At 35.9% G+C, this 23,882-nt stretch overlaps 1 protein-coding gene across 4 annotated transcripts in view; it reads right to left on the reverse strand.

Moving 5' to 3' along the window:
- The window catches only part of TNRC6A (trinucleotide repeat containing 6A), a 53,065-nt gene that overhangs the window by 28,785 nt on the left and 398 nt on the right, over positions 1–23,882 (reverse strand). For 2 of the 4 annotated variants that reach the window (XM_026084814.1, XM_026084804.1), the window contains exons 1-4: positions 23,376–23,467; positions 20,858–20,893; positions 11,432–11,522; positions 7,351–7,372 (exon numbers count right to left, since the gene is read on the reverse strand). In XM_026084814.1, coding sequence (XP_025940599.1) covers positions 7,351–7,372; positions 11,432–11,522; positions 20,858–20,893; positions 23,376–23,452 — 226 coding nt within the window. In that variant the 5' untranslated portion in view covers positions 23,453–23,467. Of the gene's footprint in view, positions 1–7,350; positions 7,373–11,431; positions 11,523–20,857; positions 20,894–23,375; positions 23,564–23,882 lie in introns of those variants that run through there. The other 2 variants (XM_026084822.1, XM_026084794.1) reach the window with 2 other exon arrangements.

The raw sequence follows: 23,882 nt of genomic DNA on the forward strand, positions 1-23,882 counted from the left end.
CACTGATAAAATGCTGAATGCTCAACTTGAAGTCCAAATCATCTTTCATGGTCTTGACAGCCTGGCACCTTCAAGGCAAGATTAAGGCCAAATAACTTGCAGGAGAAGCCATATGTGATGGAACACACCAAACCAAAGTGCTCAATAAAGAAACAAATACAACAACCACTAAACACCCCTTGAGCAGTATAAAAGCAAAGATGGTAAGTATGGAAGTGTTCAGATTTAGGTAACTGATTAATAAACCAGACTTAATGCGAAGGAAGGAATACTGTGAGATACTGGATGTGCGTTTCCCAGTGTCACTGCCATAACAAAGAACGTAAAATTCCTTTGTCACAACCACTGTAATAGGCAAACTATATTTCCAATTCCACCTTACTTTACTGCTACAGTAATGTTCTTTTCAAATTTCTTGGACAAAATATCCACATGTACATTCAGGTTGAACTTTTCAGAGATACCTCAAGACTTTATCTTAACTTTCCTTGACACCCATCTACCTATGTGGTCAAGTCACAGTCCCTGTTCAGAACTTTCCAAAACAAAATTGGCTGTTTTAGAAGTTATTGAAGGAATAAGTAATTTAATTCATATGACATTCCTGCTGCTAACTGTAAGGCACAGTTTTATCATACAATTTCTCTAGTGACAAACATCTAAAAAGGTTCCCACTCACTACTGGTCACTCATTCTTGTCTTCCTCCCCAGCTGTCACAAATGAAGTAGCAATACAACTCTTTCTGGGCCTGTGCAGTCAACAGAGAAGAAAAATAATCTAGGGTAAAAAGGTCATCCCAAGTTTTTTTCCATTGAGATCCATTCAGATCCTGGGACTGATTTTATTTTTATCATTCATTTTCAGAAACATACACATGGAAATACAACATAAATGAAAACAAACTCAAATTTTTGTTTAAAGAAGCAACTTGAGTATAGTCACATTTTCTTTTTACAGTCATATTATAGGTAGCATTTCTATTAAAATGTAGAGTTAAACATAAAAAAAAAAAGGCCTTTAGAATAAAATGCCACCTAAGAATTAGCAGTTAAGTTGTATTTTAATGAAATGTTAAACTACTTAAGAGAAGTAGAAAAGAAAAAATTTAAACACATGCCATGTCATTGTTTCACAGGTGGCCCGTGAAAGGCCTTCGACAGAAGTTTCAAGGGCAGCGAGGAGTACTCAATTTCGGCTGATTACAAACATGCACACTCCACAGTACTGCCGGCTGCCACTGCTCTGACATAGCAGTGACCCAGTTCTACTCTATTTCACAGCTGACTGGAGAAGGACAGAATTAAGCAGAGGAATGGCCAAGACATAAGTCAATTTAATGCTCATAGCATGGGGAATAGAAGGTATTCAAAAGCTATTAGATATATTGGCAAGTTGATAAAATGACTAACATCATACCAGATTCCACCGATAAAAGTTACTTATATTATATTAATAAAGCAAATAATTCAGGTTCTTTGGGCGATGTTTCAGATGCATCTAGTGTATCAACAAATTATGATCAAAATTGAATTTCACGAATATAAAAGAATTTGTATTTATAAATATTTCTAAATGTATTTATAAAACAGTCTTTGTATACAAATGTATTTCCATTTATTCCTTTTAGCATCTCCAGGTTTAAAAATAATTAAGATAGCTGAAAGTGACTGCAATTTTTTGTGCTACTTTAGCAAATATCTAATAAAATGTGAATAATTTAAGACATAATCAATTATCACATTTTTGTGGTCTAGGTACCATAACAAGCTTTGAAATAAGAACAGTTTTTTTTTCAATATGCTACAATCTATAACTACTCCCCAAATCTTTCGATCTGTTTTTATCAACATGCCTTCTGCCAAAACTGATTCATACTAATTACATGTCACAGCTTAAAGCGTAGTTCAGCCTATATCTGAGGTGTGCTGACAATGATACGTAGAAAACAACCACTTTTTGCAGCCAGTAAATCATTATCAGTCCAACAGAGTAGTCATATAATAATGGCACCACTCAGGAACAAACACATCCTTTGGCCTTTTGCACGCTGCACTTAAGCTGACAATTAAAAAAAAAAAAAAAAGCCACTCAAGTAGAGAGTGCACTCCTTCTTGAAGAGACTTTTAATACAACATACGCTATCCCATAACATGGTCAGTGAAAGAGATTCTGTTTTCCTACCGCTAATTCCACTCATGCACAATTGCTCCTCTCAGATAAAGTCAAATCATTTACATATGACTTTCCGGGGGACTCCTCCGAGCAGAGCTGAAGTAGCGCCCTTAGGGCAGTACTGCAACGCAGCAACTTTAATATTTCACTTTCCTAATTCCAGCTACTTCAGGACAAAGTGCATATTACAACAAAATTTAATGGACTTGCTGATAACCWTATCACTTTCGACTATAAAAGAGTGCAACTAATAAACAAGCTCATTTCTGCCAAGCCAAGCCCCTCAGCTACAGCACGAACAAGACTTCACAAACAGTTTAAGAAAACTGTATTTCTCATATATTCTGTATATACACTTCTGTAGCAAAAATAATATTCTTTCTGCTAAGACCAGCAAATTAAATATATCCACTTTACCCGGGCAGATTTTCTCCTAACAAATACACGTACAGTTTACATTTGTGTGTTAATTTCAATTTGAGATTTCTCAGAAGTGCTTTTAGGTGCAGCAGMATTCTCCCTTCACTTCCAAGTAGCACAGAGTGCCTTTTAAGCTACCCAATTTATTCTGTCCAACATATTTTCTGGTCTACAGCTTCTCCGGAAATTAAGCCAGCTCAGTTAACTGTCTTTCTTTAAATAATATGTTAATATTCCAACATGGCTACTATAAATTCTAACATACCTTAATCCTCATCTTAGTATTTCTAATTTGCTATAAACAAGTTGCTTGTTTAATAAAAGTTTGAATTAAGTACTGTTTTGCACACCAGTATTTTATTTTGAATCATACTAAAGTAGAAAGATGATTATGTTAACAGACAGTCTATCACAGTTAATTTACTTGACTAGTAGTAGCAAGCTTACAAAAATTAATATTAATAATGACAAATTTTCATAAAGAACAAACCTGCTGAAAACCCACAAAGCAGGGGATGGTGAAGTTACAGTTTACAGAGAGATTCCAAAGAAAGACGCTTCCAACTTGTGTTGCTTTCCCACTCTGCAGATTTCATTAGAAAATGGAGGAGAAGCATGGTGTCATTTTACTGCTCCAGGAGTGCTGCCTGCCAACTCCTCCTGGAGTAGGGGCCCAGTGACTTAAACTCCCCCTCCAATAAAAAAAAAATGGCAGCTGTTTGAATAACTTTAATGCAGATGGAAAACAGTTTCACTCGCACAAAATCAGCTTATAAAGAGCAAATCATCTACAAAACCACACAAAGAACAGCATCAAGCTGTCATTTAAATGCTGCTGCTTATGCTGCTTAAGCTGACCTCTTAAAAATGTATTGTAACACACTCTGCTTGCATGCCATGCCCCAAAGAGTTGTCAGTGCTGGAATGCTGAAGGGCAAACAGAGGAAGTCTGGCTTTCAAGCTGACACACGTAAGATGTAGTGCTAGAATTTTCGTTGTGGAAAAATGGCCGCAGCTGTAAGCTCAGCTAGCTGATCTGGAAAATATCTAACTGTTTGCCAATTCATTAACCCCTGAAGATCCGCACAAAGGTAAGTTATATGGCATTTATATGGGTAATTTTAACAGCAAGCATTTATTATTCTGGTCATATTTGCTACTTACTTTCAAGCTTTAAAGCTAACAAAACAGTTTTTCCAGTAAGGTAAAGCATAGTTATGTAAGGAAAAAAAAAAAAAGAACAGAAGACTTAGTGTGTTTGGATGATTTTGCTCAACAGAGAAGAAAACTAATAAGAAGTTTCCAAGGTGGGAAATATGAGTCAAAGATTTCAACTCCACACCCAGCTATTTTTAAAAGCACTTTCTGTTTCAGTGGTTGATTCAAAGTTTATTCTGTTCTGCAAAAAACGTAGTACTTTATGCCTATGCCTTCTACAAAACAGGGAATTTCAGAACTAAAAATTGTTAGAAGTTTTCAGCTCTAACTTGTACGGTTTTGCAAAGCACTAAAGCATTCAATTACTAACCACAATACGAACATCAACATAAATATTACTGTTCAATCTTTTTAAAAGTTATTTTACTATGGTATTATGTATATATATTGAAGTGTGTGCAAAAAGATATTCCATCTCATAATGAAACCTTATTCTGCGGAAATACATCATGATTATTAATGCGAGCATTAAACAACAAAACTCAAACCTCCTTCTTGAAAAACATTCAGTTTAGAGCTTGGCTTATCATTAGCTATTCATGGCCACAGGGGTGTTTGCAGATTCCTGTTTCAGAGATATTCAGGTGGAATGGATTGATCTGTCTTGAACAGTACTAACATTAAATACAGCAAAAATACATATTTTGCCAAACCATAAGGATTACCACAACAATTGACAACTCTACAGCATTCTCAACCAATAAGGACTTTCAAATGACATTCATTATTTCTAAAAATATATGGTGCAAGGCACTTGGAAGGCATATGCCAGTGCAGGAATTCATTATGCTAGGTGCTGTACAAATGGAGAAACCTTCCACTTAGCAACTGATATGTTAATCTGTAACTATTAACTCCCTCTTCCCTCCTTTAATAAAACCAGATATACAAAACTAGACAGGTTAAAATATTTGAAATCCACAGCAATTAACAACACTACAGTATTAAAAAGCTACTTGTACCAGAAACATTTATGTTAGCGTCTTCTTTATTACTTCCGTTCTCAATCCTGAACAGGAAGAAGAATTAGCACCATTAAATTCCTTGGCAGGTAGCCTTGTATTTTTTTTACATACACAATAATAGCTACTTCAGCTAGTACAACAACAACTACTACCGTAGCTAAAAACACATTTTGGAGTCATCCAAAATACACTTGAAAACAAGAAATAATCTCCCCAGCCAACCATTCCCCACTCCCTGTAACCAGCTACTGTTCTGAAACAGGGAACACTATTCTGAATTATTTAGCGGTCCTATACTCTTGTATTCTATCTTAAGCTCATGCACAAAATAAATTATTTAAGACATAAACGTGATGGAAACTTGGAAACTAATGAAACATTAATTTGCATCCTGAATACAAGTAGACAAAACTGTTGAAACAAAGAAAGAGGTATGTGCAACAAGCAACAAATTTTAGTACTATTAAGACTTGCATCACTGAATCCTACGATGTCTGTACTTCTTAAGAAGGACTGTCAGCACGCATTTCTTTGACAGAGTTTAATTCCTGCTATACTTCCTGAAATACCCTAATAATAATAATTTAACACCAATGAACAGCTAAATCTCCAAAGAGAAAATGAAAAACTAAGGTTTACTTTGTCCTTCAAAACAAAGTGGTTCCCCCCCCCCCAAATTCAGAGGTAACCGTCAGGTAGCCTACTGAGCAGAATTACTGCCCTCCCTCCTTCATGCTATTTTTAGCTGTCTGCTTTTGCAGCCTTGTCCCTAATGTGATGCATGGATGCCAGTACAGCATGAGTACATAGGTCAAATGTTCATTCAAAATGGACAATATTATTTAAAACAAAGTATTTTATCATTTTTCTTCTTCACTATCTTTTCAGATATAGTTCATTAACACCGAATAAAAAGACACTTTCACAATTATTTAAATCTGGTTTATTATCTTAGAAGCTTTACTGCAGGAGTATACAGAAGAAAATGAGTATTTAGCCTGTACTTCAAACGCAATTCCATGAATTGCTTGGGAAAAAGTGCTTTAAAAAATTTGAGTGAAAAATAGTTATAAAAATAGTTATTAGTTATAATACTCCTGGGGCTTCTTCCATCACCTTTAAGTATTCAGTCCTTTTCCTAAAGCCAAACATAAGATTCCCACTGATTTCAGTACTAAGGGAGTCGGGTTTTAAGTCAGCCCAATGAAATCTACAGGACAGTTGCAGATACAGAACTTAAGTTTCCATTAATGTCATTTACTACAAGAGTAGTGCACTGGCATTCCTGTAACCACCAGGATCTGGCAGCTTCCTCCGCCTCAAAAAATTAATATTCCTTAAATTGAAATATTAACTTCCTCAAAGTTGCACATAAAAAAACCCTCACTATAATGCAGAACACAGACAACTCATGTTCTGTCCATACAGCATCTTCACACACTGAGAATCTATTGTTTCTACAAAATGTATTTATTTTAAGCACATATTAAAAATTTATACATTACACTTGAATAAACTAGATGTAAATGCCTCTCTTAATACCTGGTAATCAATACTGTAGACTTAGGCAGGAGAATCAGTATTTTTATGCAGAGAATCTGCCTCCTCCACTTCAACCATGTGCTAATTAGCATACTTCTTATCCAATAGTAACGGAGACTTTAATTTGTTTCTTTGCCTCCTCTCAAGCACTGTATGCCCTATACAATTTTTCCTACCTTCATGCCAGAACATATTTTTATTGCTTCCAAAAGTAACTGCATTTCTGCTAAGCAGGGCTTCTAAGCTCCTATTTCTACCACTGCTCAAGGTAAGTATTTAATTAAACCCAATGTTCCTAAAAAAYAGGGATTCAGCAGGCACTCAACAGGATCAGTTACATGATCATTATCAACTCCTCAATATGTTAGGAGCTAAAATTAAAAAGAAAGTGAAAAGAATCTTTTCTTTTCCCCCTTACAAGAAACAGGTTGGAATGAAGATCTTTATAAAGCCCACAAACATTCAGAGCAACTGCAGTGTTCCAAGCTTGCTACTGAAAGTCTAAATTACAGCTTTTAGACACCGTCATCTTGATCATTTTGGTCAAGATGAACCCTCTAAATGCAGAAGTTAGTTAAAACTGGACATAACAATCACTGGGCTCTCAAGCTTTCCCAAACCACTTGCAGTTTGAATATTTGGAAGCCAAGTCTCAAACAGATCCATTATGCGGATCTATGAAAGGTCATATTAGAAGTAGTTTTACAATGTTTATGCACTTTTCAGAAAAAGCAAAAAGGGGAAGAAGAAAGCATATAAGGAAAAGAACTCGTGATTATATGTATATGCCTGGTGCTATATAAGTAATTAAGAATGAAAAATAGGAAGAATAGAAACAAGCAAATCCCTGGAGTAAACCATTAGCCCATTCCTTTCCTAACCTTTCGTGGTAACTGTGTGAAACAGTTCAACTGAATTTTCACAGTGCCTGTTTTTCAGTTTGAAGAAAAACTTTTAGCTGACCCATTTGATTCAATATATTTTAAAACACAGAAATAATATAGAGAATAGAAATAACTTTAAGTTACTTACCTTTGATTTTTTGTTCAATGGCCTAGAAAAAGAAAGAAAGTGTCAGTGATTTGTACAGATAAGGAAAACCATCTGTGCACATGCCACTTTATAAAGTTACATTAGCTTTTGACTTTCCTCTTCTAAAATGTTTTAAAGTTATTTAATTATCTACTTCAGAAGCATGTCTCTAAACAACACTTGCCAACTTTTCCTTATGCCTAGAAAGCAGTTTAAATATTACAGAAGACAAAATTAATTTGAGAGATAACTATATGAAACAGACAAAATTAAACTTGCAAATTAACATGTTTGAAGCAAATTAAACACTGTGCCTCGAAGCAAGGAATCTCCACCACATTATTGCAGAATATGGCAGGGGAAGAAAGGGAGGGACCTAGAAATCTAAAGTCTTTCCAAGATTCAACTGATTATTCCTGTGATATGGCCAAGATAAGAGATYTATTTGAATAAAATTGTATCATAGGATAAAAATGGGGAGAGAAGCATTTATTGTTGTATGAAAGCACACCTTAACTGTGCGGCTTTAATTATAGAAGATAGTGAAACCGACTTCATAAAGGTCATCTCAAAAGCACAAGTCCTAGTTCTTCCTATCTGAAGCTAGAGTGCTCTTAATTATCACTTTTAAAAGGCGCTATTTTCAAAGCAAAATGAGATTTAATTTGATAGGGTCACTTTGGTAGCTGTATACAGCTCTTTTTAATTATGATACTGCATATATTCCATATCACGCAATAAAATAATTTGAGATAATATTTAAGGTGACTGYTGTCTATAATTAAAGCCTTGAAAAGGGAGGGGAGTGAGAGAGAGAAAAGATTTAAATGTTAGGACTGGTAGGGTTGACTACTGAAATGTTATTAATGAATCTTTAACGCCATATCCTCACTTGTGTTAATGAAATCAAGAGTATATTAAAAAAAACCTTAATTTTTGACTCCTTAAGCTGACAAAGGCAGGGACACATTAAAAAAGTTACACAGTCCAGTATCTAGACATAGTCAAAATGAAGTCTCTTACTCCCAAGAAACCCACACTTTTTTTCCACTTTTTCTTATCCTTATTGCCTTAACTCTTCCAATACTACTGGTCATTTTGCAAAATGCAGTTGCTCTACTTGGTACCACCACGCAATGTCACAACTTCTGATGTAAGCTGACTTTGTCTAAAAATCTGATTAAAAAGTTTATTTTGAAGGCTTGGGAAGTTTGGCATGCACTTTGTGCTCCAAGATACTTCATGTACAACAACGGGCTTTGAACCAAGAACTCATGATACATTTTTATATGGTTATAAAATGTAATAGTATGGTTATAAAAAGAAATACAATTCTAGGTATCCCACAGAAGGTGCTCAGCAGCAGGATGCAAGCACCACGCAAAGGAACATATCTTCTCTCACTAAGTTGGTGCCGTACCTTTGTTGTAGCTGTTTTTCTCCTAATACTCTTGTCTTTTAGCTCCAATTAAGAGACTACAGTATATACAAAATACACATTCCCTTCCACAGTATGTTTATGTGATGTTGCTTCAGTTCTTGCCCTGCCTATACATGTGTTTAGGGCTTAACACGGAGGCTTGCAATCTTTTTCCTCAATTTGTGCACCCCTCATTGCAGAGGGGTGCAGAGTCCCATCTCTACTGGGACTTTTCAGGGATTTTATGTATTTAAAACATTTTTAATCCTAGTAAGAATGGAATCATCACAGACCGTGGACATAAAGAGGATGAAAACACCAAACTCTTCCTCTGATTCACCTGTGAATTACTCATTTATCAGCTTCCTTCGCTATATGATTTGAGAACACACAGTATCCCATTGCCAAAACTCCTTCATAACAAAAGAGTCCATCAAAAATATAATCGAGTTGGCATCACATTATTAAGGCTTTCCAACTTTAGCCTACTGCCACCCAAATGCTATGAGACTTTTCCCAGAATTTCTCTAAGATATCAGGCCTTTATTCTGAAATTAGTTTACAGTTAGGCAAAACAGATTAATTTGGGAAAAAGTGTAGATAGACAATACTCTGACAGAAATACTGTTTCCAGTGCCTGATCCATGAATCATAACAGACACAAGCCAGAAGATGACTTTTATTACTCTCATAGCTTCAGTCAAATTAGCTTCAAGTTAAAAACAAAATGACTAGTCTGGCACTAATTCACAAACAGGAAAATGAGACAGCTTAGAATTTTACAGATTGTTTGCTGGATCTCGCTGCTCACAGCATCCAAAGAGATCAGCAAAGAAAAAGGGTCATAGGATAAGGCTACTGAATGATTTAATACTAAGGGCTTATTCAGTTAAAAAAAACAAAACAAAACAAAACAAACAAACAACACACAAAACACACCACACTCCCCTCACAGCCCTATTTCAGCTATGGACTTCTAAAATGGATCAGTGCTTGATGAACTGCTAAATGCTTTTCAGTTTTTGCTAGTGAGCCTAAGCCTGAGAATACCAAACAGTATGTTCTTAAGAGATCACATAGAAAAAGCTTACAAAACAAAAAGAGCAATTTTGGTCCATATGATTCTATTCATAAATATTAATGATTGGTTAAAAAAAAAGTCGCACTAGGAATTTTTTTTAATAGCTAAGTTAACTGGTAGTTGTTTGTTACCATGTCTTTTCAGAGATGCATTCTCTTTAATCTAGACCAAGTTTAGRCTCCTCCAGGAACGCACATGAGCACCCTAGTGGCATCCTACTGCTCTTTCCACAGAGGCTGCTTAAAAGTCTCATAAATCAAGTCCAAGCACTTAACATTTTGTTACTCTGAGAATACACCATGTCAATGTAGGCATAAGGCTTCTTAGGAACAGTCTAGTATATACCCCATAGTGGGGGAAAGAGTAAGCAAAACTTTCAATTTCAGGCAAACCTTTGGTCTCTTCACTTGCAGAAAATATTTATGCTTCTATTTCTTCTAGAATTTCACTCTGAAAAATGCCTTTCAATTCAGGAAATTATTAAATTTTGTGGGAGGGAGCCATCCCTAATATCCTGTATTGATATAAGTCTTGTAACAGTGACAGCTATGAAGAATCACTTATTTAAAAGATGAAATCAAATTTCACAAGTAAACCAGCTCCTTTCCTGTAACAACTTTTTATTCMAACGAAATTCTGAGAGGAAAAAATGGTATAAAGCTATACTTGAGGTCCAGTAATTATTATGCAGTTCTGTTGTCAATTAATGACAAGATTATGGAACTTCTCATTCTGAAATACAAACAAATACCCCATCTTTTCCAGGAGTATTCTTTATACACTATTTCCTTTAGATGTGTTGTAAGATTAGATATACCTAATTTTGTACACGTGCACAATAAATGCCTTTATTTACACAAACAGGGAGAACTGAACACTAAATTTTCAGCTATATAATAAACATTTAACACTACTCAATGGAATCAAAGAAAAAAACCCTGAGAAGCAAGTTCACTCTGCTACCATCAATTACCAAATATAAGTGTGAAATGGACATATTTTTCAAAACAGATTCACAAGCTCCTCTCAAGCTTAGGGTCAATATTTAGAATCAATGGCCATGATGAATATTCTGACATGACACAGGAATTCTGAAGTGTTCAAAAGTATTTCCATGATGCTTACATCTAACATCTTTACTGCCAATATTTTCATTTTTATCCACCTTCCCTAATGCAAAATGTGCTATGACAAGACTGTTCCCATACAAAATGATAAGAAGATATGTTAAAATAGGGCTACAATTGAAAACCACTACCTTAAAAAAAAAAGTTATTCAGCAAATCTTACAAGCGCAATAATACTGAGGAAACCTCTAAACTTGAAATTGACTCAACTGGCAATCAGAAAAAAGAATGGATACCTCAGAAGAATAGATATTTATGAAGAAATTATGTACATAAAGCCAATTAAGATTTTCAATATGTTAGTTACTATTAACTATCTATCAGTGCATTTAAAGCATAAGAAAATGAGATCAAAGAAGAACACTTTTGAATAATGGCTAAAACAAAAAGTATTTACTGGCAATGAAAAGTAATCTATGAGTGCAGACTTTTATATTGTAAAGCTCAACATACCTTTTTCTGAGCAGCTTCCTTCTTCTTCTTGTCTTCTTTTCTCTTTTTCCTTTCTTCCATCAACTGTTCTTCCTCTTCTTGCACTAAATCCCTGAACCACACAGTTTGTAATTAACTCTCCCAAAATACAATCTGTACACACTTAGATTAATTTTAGAACAATTATTTCATGGGGACCCGAAAGAAACTGGGGAATTTTACTTCTAATTGGATAAAATTTCTAAAGGGAGTATGTACTTTCACTGCAAATCACAAGCGACAAAACTTTAAAAACACATGCAGTGCCAAGCTACAATACAGGATTTTCTTTTTTCCAAAGTATATGATGAAGGTTTATACACTAATCAACTCAAAAGGCAATGCAAATTCAGGTACTATTGAATCTCTACCTGCTGTTGCGAATTAGTATGAATCTGAGCTCTCACACATCATCACATTTATCTACTTTCACATGTAACCAGTTCTCACCCTGGAGTTTTACTACCCTCAGCATAAGCCAAACAAACCATGGGGTCCTCCCCGCCATGCACACCCTTCTGTATCACCACCAGTGCTTACCCAGCCATGCAGGCATTTGCATCAGCTCACTGATCTTAAACGCTACCTTTGCCAAAAAAACAACCAAAATGCACACACCTTCTTGYCAGAGCAGTAAGCTAATTCAACTCATCGCATATACGTATGGATGCTAGTGCTGACATAAAGATCGCACAAACAAGCAGGAACATAAACTGAGCAACATTGTCACACCAGAGCTTTCAACAGCAGAGCAATTTTAGAGCACCTTAAGCCACAAAACCGTAACTGTCAAATGTGAAAACAAAACCAGTTACATTAATTTAAATGCACTTAATAGCATAATGTTTTACACGCTAAAACAGATGGTTTAGCGGCAACACCACTGTCCAGACCATGCCATGTTCTTTTTTTTTTAAAAAAAGACTTGTCAGCGAGGGAAGCACTGTTTTTGTCTTAACTGTACCATTCACCCTCTAAAGAAGTCCAGGCAGGAGAAGAGATTTTAACACATATTTACTCTGGAAGTATTTAATTCTCCTTTAGAAAAGTTACTCTCATCTGATGACACAGGACTGCATATTCTCACATTATTAAACAAAAGACAACCTTGCTTACACAAAACTTTGGGAAGAAAAGAACTAACAGTGTCAATAACAGGCAGTCAAGTATGTGGTTGATTTCTGCCTATAACACCTGAGCTCCTTTTTAGCCTCAAATTATCTACAATTACAAAACTGCAGTTTCACATAGGATAGTTCTAGATAAAAAACAGAGGTGAAATCAATTGAATACATGTAGTATATGCAGATCTGGAATACAGAAGCAAAACGTGGGATGCCTGATGAGTACCAAAACTTTCATTACTTATTCTTCCATATAAAAAAMCAGTTCATTCTACCTGGTAACTTTAGTACAGTTCAAGCCCATTTCAAAATGGGTGCAGTTGTTTGGCAGAGATCCATGTTTGACTTCAACCCGGTTCCACTCTGGGAAATTCACATAACTTCCTCACTTCTTAATTAGGCAAGCTGCACTCTTACAACAGCTGTCTCTTATTTTAGGTGGTGCCAAAGGAAGTAATACTAAACAGCAGCCCATCAGGTCTTTACGGTAGCCACAAAGTTATTATATTTAGCATTCTGCACAATATTCCCATTCTTTTGGGAGGGGCCAGTACCACATTATTGCTGCCCGCTTGAGTTCCACCTTTCAACACCTTGCTGGAGAATCTCACAACAAGACAGCAGTACTTAAAACAGGACACAAACTTCTGAGACTGTTAACGTCACCCCAAATACAATTTGTTTCTACTAATACTTTCAGTCAGACAACAACTATACCTTATCTAGATGGTAAAAATCTATTTGGCTAGAGGGGAAAAATTTATATTCACAAAACTAATGAGTATTTCTTTATTTAATTACAAATACCTTTCCTCCCCTCCCCCAGATTTCTCTCTCTCTGTAAACAGAAAATTCTTTGGAGCACGACTACATGTTTCTGTGCAGTAACTAATACAAGCTGAAATCAGTTTTCATCCCTGCTCGCTGAGATCTTCACTCTTGCTGCAAATCTGATTTCATCCTCTACTTGATTCTTTTCCCAGTGCTTCCTTCTGTGGGAATAAGACTGATTTATTGTATATCAAGGATTCTTTCTCCTCTAACACTTTTAGGATGACTGTTACAAGTACAAGTACTGCTACAAGTATCAACTCATGTTACATGTGTTAATAAAAGCTGTCTGACACTGCAGGTATTTACCAGAGGTTGAGCTGTAGCATGCTTTGGCAGTGAACAGCCAAACAATACCAGTATTTTTCTCACCCCATTTACACAGTAATGCATTACAGACAGAGCACTGCTCTAAGAAGTTTCTATAGACCAGTCAAATTCTGTTATTTAATGACTGAGCACAAGTGTTCTTTAAAAATCATTGTTTCAGATTTATGATATGCAAAAATCTAAAAATACATTATTTCTGATATCCCTCTGTGATTTCAGTTGTACTGCAAGACAAATCACAAACCATCAAGTGCAACATGGCTATTCTACATTTTACCATAGTTCTACCATTTGGCTGCTAGATTCACTGAGGACTGCCCTGCTGCAAAAAGCAATCTTGCATTTCCAATTAGGTATCAAAAATTATTTCATGGACAACTAACAGGTTAGTCACCTAGCTACAGAAAACAWTTACAGTCAGGCAGTTTAATTTAAAGCAATCCCATGGATACTTTCCAAATTGGAGGTAACAATTAATCTGCAGTGACACCTGTGCAGTATAAAGGCAATATATAAGCCAGTTTTGTCCATCATCATCTTGCACACTGAGCATTTCTAACCAGACTGAAGACTAACCCTGACCCTCAGTTTGAGCTCATTTSGAATAGTCCAATCTGTAACAGATAATTTGAATTGATAAACAATACAAGAAGCACAGAAGTCTGAAATCAGTCTAGAAAAAACAGTTTGCATATATCACGTAGGTTATTTTTGATAGAACAAAATTCATTTATAGTTGACTTTCATATGAAGAAGATTAAGAGTCACTGATTCTCTGTTCAGAAACATACTATTTCCTAAAGCATCCTTTGAGACTAAGAGTCACATAAACCAGCTGGAAAGGCCAAGCACCACATCTTCCTCCAGTGGCCAGGGAAAGTCATGCCCGTAGCCCACTCCCATCACAACCTCACTCACTGTGTGTGTAATGCATAACTACTTTGCACGTATGCAAAAGGTCTGACACTTTCCAGAATCATTAATTCAGCAGACGTTTTCTGTGAGCAGCTTTCTGCCTACCTTGTCCCAAGATCACCCCAGGAAAAAAACACCATCACAAGCAGGCTGCACAACTGGAATTCCTGTAGCTGTTCCATGTCATTCTCCTTCCCCAGGGCTACTTAGATCTGGAGAGGGGGCAGGCGGTGAGCCAGATAAATTGTTCTGGAGCAACAACCTGGTCACTGTTCTTTCTGGGGCTGGTGTCCCCAGGTCTGACAAGCACTGGGCATGCATGTCTCAATGTGAAATGGGATGAGGTGCAAGACCTTAGCAAGAGATAACATCTGGATGCAGGCTRTTGCTGGCAGAAGCATTTGAGCAGTCTGAAACTTGGTCTTAACAGGCTGCAGAGCACCAGGGGAACAGCGCAACTTTCTCAGCTGTCACCTGAATTAGTTGTTCTAGAAAGCTGTATGAGGTCTGTGGGAACAGATTAAACACTTCTGATGCAGTAAGCACATCACTGTTGCAGGACAGTACATTGCACAGAATTATCTACTAGAAGAAAAGTAGATTTACAGGATTGTAATATCCTGACTCTGTTTGATCCCTCTGTTTAGCCTGGARAAGAGAAGACTGAGGGGTCATCTTATCAATGCATATAAATACCTGAAGGGAGGGTGTAAAGGGATGGGAAGAGAATCTTTTCAGTGGTGCCCAGTGACAGGATGAGAGGCAACGGGCACAAACTAAAACACAGGAAGTTCTATCTGAATCTAAGGAAAAAACTTTTTTACTGTGAGGGTGACTGAGCAATGGAACAGGTTGTCCAGAGAGGTTGTGGAGTCTGCATCATTGGAGATATTCAAAAGCTGTCTGCACAGGGTCCTGGGCAGCCTGCTCTAGGTGACTCTGCTTGAGCAGGGAGGTTGGACTAGATGGTCTCTAAAGATCCATCCAACCACAACGGTTCTGTGATTCTGTACCAAGCTGAATTCAAAAAGTTAAGGAAGTAGTCGATTCATTGTTTTCTATAATGAATTTGTGTGTGTCAGGCACAAAAAACTGAAAAATCATTCAGATTTTAGAAGAAAGATACAGCACTTTGAAAAGCAAGCAGAATGCAAAATGGTATTTTCACACACACACAGAATCCTCATCAACACTGCTACAACTAATCAACAGGAYTACATTTTATTTTTATAATACAGATGCTGAGTGGAAATGCTATCAAGTAATATACCGATATCTTTGGAACGTTCTACCACAGCATCATTTTTCAGTTTCCACACAAGAACAATAGAACTCTTAAATTATCAAACTGTAATCATTCTGTCTTCATATACTTAAGACCAACAGATTCTGGATGACAAAGCCAGCTCAGAACACACACAGAAAATTGTGATTAATATCAGGACCCTAGGCAACCCCTGAAAAAACACTACCCACCTACAGCTCATGACATGTTTTTATAGCAGTATTGGATTACCATTACAACCTCTAACCTCACTGACTGAAAAGCAAAAATAACCCATGATATACTTTAACAACAACAACGTCCTTATTGCCCATTTTCTTCATCAAAAATGTGACTCAGCAAAGATAGTCCTGCTGCCGCTACCCCTCTTACAAACATAAACCTAAAATACTAATCTAGATTAGCTCATTAAGACATCATATCCTAAAGCAGAACTACTAAATTTCCGTCTGACAGCTGGAAAAGCAAGTTTATTTTATTCTAACATACTAATTCAAGGCCCTATCAACAGACAGCAAATGATAGTATTTACATATCAAATTCCAAATTCTATTAGAATATATAACAAACAAGGTACATCTTTAATGCTACTCCCTGAGAAACAGAAGTGTTACTTAGAATTTCCCATCTATCATCTTAGGCTTTAATATTTCTCTATTCCTGTTAATTACTCACCGTTTTATATTATTCTTTGTGTACAAACTATCATCAGTTTCCTGTTACTTTACAGCACATAACAAAAAATACCATAGGAATCAAGTCTAATAGTAACAAGACAAAGCTAGAAAATAAACAGGTTTCTTCTGCTGGGCTTTTCCCTACATCCGGGTACATTTATCCCACTGGCTTAGTATGGCAGAAGTGTTYGTAGCAGCACGCTTGGTCCACCAGCTGTTCAAACAAGCAGCAGTGACTCAAAATTCTGATTCATACATGAATATACAAGCAGACTTCTATTATTTCCCCTATCAGCCATCCAACTTTCACTAAAACACATGTATAGGGAATTTCCTTTTCCTACTAAATAATTGGATTAGCTTGTTCATGGTTAAATGGTCTTAGCAGAAATGCAAACCTTATTCTTCCATTTAGATCAACTGAAAATAAAACACCCATGCCATACCAAATTCATATTTGAGACTGGAACAAAGGCCTTCAGTTTAAATAGTTTAACTGGAAAGATGCTTTATTTTCAAGTGAGACCAAATGAAAATGGATCTTGATCTCAGGAGAGACTATACATTTAATGAGTCTGAGGACATAAAAGTAGAAGCTGCTATTATCTGTACAATTTTGAATACAAGGAGTGTCAGATAAATATTTTCCATTATTTATATATAAGAAAGGTTTTTTTTAAACCAATTTTGGTAGTCTTGTAACAGTACCTCACGCAACAACTCATTTGTGCAAGATAAAAGACATACCAAAAAGCTTCACTTAGTTAAGCCATTGTCAAAAAATTGTACTTTATAATCTTTTAAGAGAGGTATCACTTTGGCAAGAGAGAAACTGCCATGGGATTTTAGGTTATTTTTGAGAATAAGTCTTTCACTTCATAACTATCACAATTATATGCCATTAAATAGAAAGCAGTTACACTCTTATTTCTACGGTTAGCATTCATTACTTTTTCTTTACATTAAGTTTTGACAACTCTGATTTTATTTTTGTTTAGACAGATTTATTATTTGGCTTGCAGACTAGAAAAAGGCTGTAAGTTCAAAATATAAATATTTCAGGTAATATTTACATCAAATCACACTGTAATTGTTACTTCAGTTCATGAAAAAAGTTTGATTAACCTGAGATTTTTACAATGGCAACCTGGAGCTTTTTAAACATGCTAAAACATAGGAAAATGATTAGCCACCTTTATCATCTATTCTTACRTTACAGAAAAGGAGAATCAACTATATCCATATTTTTCTTCGGAGACATAACAAGGATTCAATAACTGGCATTTGTAAAGCACGCTATTTTTGCTGTTATAATATGCAAAAGGAAAATGTTATGCCACAGTAGAATTACGATTCTAGTCACCCCACTGAGGAAATTATGGTTACAAGAAGAATTTTGACACAAATTATGATCCTAGACATAACACTGCATTATGATTTGAACACAATATTTACYTTGGTGAAAAGCATGCAATACTTGCACATAGCAAGCTTCAGCACTGAAATAAAACAGGTCACCATTTTACCATTAATGCCAATTACCTAGCTTTCACCTAAGCCAAATTACCTATGCAATAAAGAGAAAAACGCATTAATTTTGTTTCAAGATTCTTCAAGCTAATACTAACAGTTAAGATCTATCTCTACAAATAATGCTAAAGACGTTAGCATTATTACAGATGCTCAGACATGGAGTTTACTTGCCAAACAGTCACCTTCAGAAAACACTTCCCAAACCAAATTAAAGTCACATTGCCCCACAAGATGGTGCTAGTACATTTTTAAAGACACTCTGCTAACATCAGGAACAAATGCTTTTAGAAGCCTTGAGGCTGTGAAGGGATTCTCCCAAACGTATTGCATTAGGCTTACTTTGAAGCACTTCAAACACTGCAAAGACTGCGTATGGGGTTTTGTTGTCATTACTATGGCCTTCCACGCTAAATGCWTTAAGTGATGAACTACTGCACTAGTGCTAACTAATAGAAATGGGGGAGGGAGGGAGCACTTTTCTCGTGGGTAAGGGAGACCAGTTAACATTAGTAGCCCTGTGTTAATAACTGAAGGTAAAAAGATATTTACCAGTTCGTTTCCTGAAAGCACATGCAGCGTTCTACCTATTTATTGATCGCAGGACACTGGAGACACCAATAGCATGCCTGATGTTGAGGGATCAACATCAACTTCTGCGTTAACACTTTCTCCAAGCGTTACTTTCTACCTATGTACTACATGGAGCAAATATAAGAGTAGGAACTTAAGTGATTAAACACAATGGCTTTAGAAAATCCAGTGGCATACATATAAAATAAACTGTGAGGGTCAGGGGGAGAATCAGTTCCACTGAACTGCTTTTCTTCTGGTTATAAATTAACTTGTAATGCTACGGACTGAACACTGTTAGATAAGTACATTTAAGTATCTTGAATTGAAAGACCTTTTAGAATTCTGCAAAGACAGTAAACATATGTACATGCACACATGCCATATCTAACCTATGTTTGATATTATACATAGGCTTGCAAACATATTGCTGAGACTTTCAATTTTGATATTTTTTCTGTATTCTGACCTACAAGATTCCCAATCTTAAAATCTGAAATAATGCAATTTCAAAAAACTGCCAATAAAAATTCTCAATTTCTGAAAAGCAGTTGTTAGCTTTTCTATTAAGCCACCATTATTAAAGAATCAATTATAAAACACTTGTTTCAATTAAAACCAGATCCTTCCGTTCCTTTCAATGTTTCCCACTAAAAGGTTCACTACAACAAAAAGAACACTTCAAGTTTATGGAATAGAAACCAGTACTTTAAAGTTAAAAAAAAAAAAAAAAAAGACACCAGTGCCTTTAATGGAAACATTCTCTGACAACTAAAACCACTCAGCGCATTATACAGGAGCAAAAAAAGCCTCATGCCCTGATAAGAAAATGAAAACACTTATTTACAGATGTTGTATGTGTGTTAATTCTTTTCAGCTATTAATGTACAGAAGAGGTGCTGCCAAGCTGAAAACTGAAGCCATACTTAAATGCATAATTAATTAGCAAAAGAATGCCAGCAACTTTCCTTTTTGCTTTTAAATTCTTTAGTCTTTAAATTATCACCCTAGGAAGATAAAAGTTTAACTACCATCTCTACCACCACCAATTATTTGGAATGCAATCATCTTTCCCATTTTTCCTCATACAGAAGCTGGCTTGACAGAACTATGCTCCAAGCTACAAGCAGTATAAGTATGCCATAGTTCTGGAGCAATATTTGTGTTACAGTTTCACCTTGAGGTTTCAACTGAGATTACAGTCCATGTTCACTGCTACACAAAGATAGAGAAGACAAATCTCTTTCCCCAAGAAGTTTATCATTTAAATACACAAAGCTTTAGTAGCAGCAACAAACAATCACTATCTCCATTAAACAAATGAGGAACTGAAGAAAATAGATTAAACTGCTTCTCCACAATCAAACTGGTCATGCAGGATAGCTGTAACAGATGCACAAACTTGAATGCTGGCCATCCAAGTTCAGCACCTTAACTGTAAGGCCACCCATCTCCCAGAGTGCTGCAACTTTATTAATGCAGAGTCAAGAAGTATATTGCACGATGGATTTGTTCTAAGACTAGAAAAAGGAAAGGTAAACGCAAGTTACCTTCTAGGGAGAACCAGACAATTACTCATGATCTAAAAAAGTATGCCAGGTATTGGGTAGAGGAGAAAGAAACACATCATTTTGTCTATGAGTCTCTAAAGGACTTGAAATGTGTAAACAGTATACACTTCTCATTTGACAGCAGAAGTCATCCCATAAGTTTACTGCCCTCCCCACCAGAAAATCTCTAGTGCTCAAATTTCAGCAGAAACTGCTATATTTCTCACTCTGTTTCTCATATCTATGCCTCTTTCACTGAGCCACCTCATTTTTCCTAAAGCAAATAGGGAAAGCCTCATGGAAATATGGTTGGTTACTCTAACACACAAGAGTAAAAAATCTCACAGCATTAACTTGGAATACTTGGATGAAATCTAGAGAAATACATGATTTCAGATAAAAAGTCTGCTCTCCCAAAACATAGACAGAGTCTGCAACCAATGCAGAAGGACTCTCTGGAGCAGAAACACAGATGAATGAAAGCAGTTTTGTCAGTCTCCTCTGTAATTTACATGCTTATGAAGAAAGAAGTCAAACTCTCAGTGTGCGGGGGGTGGGGGGAAAGAGTTTGTAAATATATTTCAGATATTTACCTTCTCTCAGTTCCACATAAATGAGGCAGGAAAGCCCTGTTTACCAAACAGAATTAAAAAGTTATTTCTTAAATCAGAAGAACTAAACTTTTTTTTTTTACTGCTCCCGATATTAACAAGTTCAACTCTTACATTCCTCCAGTTAATAATGCATTTGCACATTCTATTGTAGGTGACTTGTTCAGCAATACAGACTGAAAAGGTGATGTTTAATTTGTAACATAAACACATTACACATTTTACTGTTGCACACTTTCAATTACTGTTGCAAATCATGCACTACGCTTATTTTTGAAACCGGAATATATGTCTAATCATCTGCAAATTGGCATTTTGAAGAGGATGCAGACCAAATCAAGATCCTTTTCTGAAACAAGCCAAATTTCTAATCTCAAGGTTAAAACAATCATCATTCTGACCAGATAAGCTAGTCGCAGTAAAAACTGTAATACTTATTCTATCCCAAACCAAAAGGCTAAGTCAATATCCCTAATAAGAAAAACAAAACAAAAAATTGGAACATTTGCTATCTATGCTTTTAAAAGCATAAACTCCAAAAGTCATCTCAGACCATTTGTATAACAATGTCAATGTCCCATGGAGTTTGCAGTCTATATATAAACTATGCAAACATTTTAGATCAAGAAAAACTGTATCATTGGTGTATTTATCTTTCCTAGGAAGATATTTGCTCTTTTAGAATTGGACTAGGCCATCACAATGTATTTACATACAAATGCAAAACTGCATATGCAAAGGGTTGTAAATAGTGATATCAGRGAAAGAACGAAGGTTATCTGTTTAGTTCTACAGAACATAGCAAAACAGTAATAACGCTTACCCAGAGTAAGCACGCTACAATTTTATCAGACTATATGCTGACAGGATGAAACTCCCTCACCAAACACAAACTAGTTAAAATATAGCTTTTCTGACCCCCCCCCCCACAACTGATGTATTAATGTTAACTAAAAAAAAAAAAAATTAGAATCTTTTAAATGAATAAAATATATACCTCCATGTCAGAAAACACACTATGGCAGAGATTCATTCTGTATCAGAATTTACTCAGTGAACCTTGTTCTGTTCTCAACCCCCACGAAGCACTTAATTTAGGTAGTTCTATAAATTTACTTCAATCTCTTCAATTTCTACACTGCCAAGAGAGATTTCCTGGTGAGCTAGCAGACTTCACATTTTTATGACTGTAAAACTTGCATCAAAATATATTTTTTTAAACTTAGCGCTCAGTCCATCTAAGTGATATGGTTCTGAAATCCCTTCTGGCATCAAGTATGTACTGAGGGTTTTCCATAAAACACTAATGTTTTAGGTTTTTTTATATTGTGCTTTGATATCTTTTGTGGAGAGATTACTTAAGAGTTGCAATTGGACATCACTCTCTTCAAGTAAACTCCATTTAACAATGGCCCTGACATTACATTTAAAATGACACACTAAGTGTATCTTAAAGATTCTATATAAATTGTACAGAATCACACAATAAAATAGGAAAAATTATTCCCCCTTAAGCATATTACCAGAAAAAAAAAAAAAGACACACACTGGTAGCAGGGGAAAGCCAATCAGTTTTCACAGTGTAACTGTAAATCAATCTGAAACCTGGAGACTGATTAGGCACAGTAAATAAATAATTAAAAAGCAAAGTACAAGAAAAAACATTCTAGCAGCTAGATTCAGGGTCTGAATGTGTGTCAAATAGCCAGCCTTCCCTGGTGGAAGTCCTATTTAGGTCTATATGAAAAAGAATACCAAAAAAAGTAAGACAAAGATAAAAAACAAAGAACACAAGCAACAGAAAGTTAAATATTTGCAAGAATGTCACTGTACTAAAAACAAACAGTGCAACAGAAAACTTCTTAAATACAGAAGTGATATATATTACCTGCACTGAATTCTTAATTCAACAGAACTCTTAACTCTTTATTTTTCAACTAAGTATTTAAAACTGAACTTTCTATTCTACAGAGTTCAGAAATAAAAACTACACACTAATGGGAAATTCACCACTTTTACCTTTTGACAGAAAAGAGGCAAGAAACTAATCATTATGTAGTAATACACACTTTGTATTTTGTTCAAAGCCAGTTCCCTGCCAAAACCTAAACATCCTAACAATATTTTGCTGAGCTACACAGGAGGAAAAAAACCACCATCTTTCATTCATTTATTATTTATTAGGTGCAACAACTTAGAACAGAAAAGTATGTTTTCTCTTCAAAAGCCTTACATCCCATAGAAAGAAAATTCTATTATAGAATCTGACATAATGTAATAAATTATGCTAAAGAAACCATATTAAAAAGGTGCTTGGTCTACAGAATTAACCAAAATTGCAAAGATTTCTCTATGCAATAGAAGAATGCATTTTCAAATTCTTCTTTTTATCCTTACAATTAACATGAAWTTAAAACTCCAGATAAAACTCACAAAGATTTCTAGCCCTAGGCTAACTCTTGTTCTGAACTGCAGGAGTGCATTCAAATGAGTATCTTACCTGCTTAGTTTTCTTTCAACTTCTTTGGTAGCTTTAGCTTCCAATTCTCTGGAACAGAAAGTGATGTTGGTTTCCATGTCAACAGAAACGCAGCACAAAGCAAAAAATAAAACCGGAGTGGGGTTAAGATATACGCTGAGCTCCATATGTTGATTTGTCAGGAGGAAACAGGGAGATCACAGATTGCCAAGTAATCAAATGATATGTTTACCCAGGGACAGTGAAGAACAGTGAAGCATAACCAAAAAAAAGCGATCCTTCGCTACGACACAACCTCTGTTTAAATATTTCAAACACGTTAAGGAAAACAGTTCTCCCGCATCACTAAAACTTACGAATTTGTTTAAAACGCAGCAGCGAAAAAATCCCTTCCCACCTTACTGGGCTGCGGAGGTAGGAGCCGCCAGGGGCTGACAGCGCGGCAGGAGCAAACAATACCGCCGGGCGCGCACGGGGGTCAAAGCTCAGCTCCGCGGGCCGGGCTGCTGCGCTCCGCTCGGCTCCGCG

Source organism: Apteryx rowi, unplaced genomic scaffold (assembly GCF_003343035.1).
Source record: "Apteryx rowi isolate R43461 unplaced genomic scaffold, aptRow1 scaffold_119, whole genome shotgun sequence".
In the NCBI taxonomy this organism is placed as follows: Eukaryota; Metazoa; Chordata; class Aves; order Apterygiformes; family Apterygidae; genus Apteryx; species Apteryx rowi.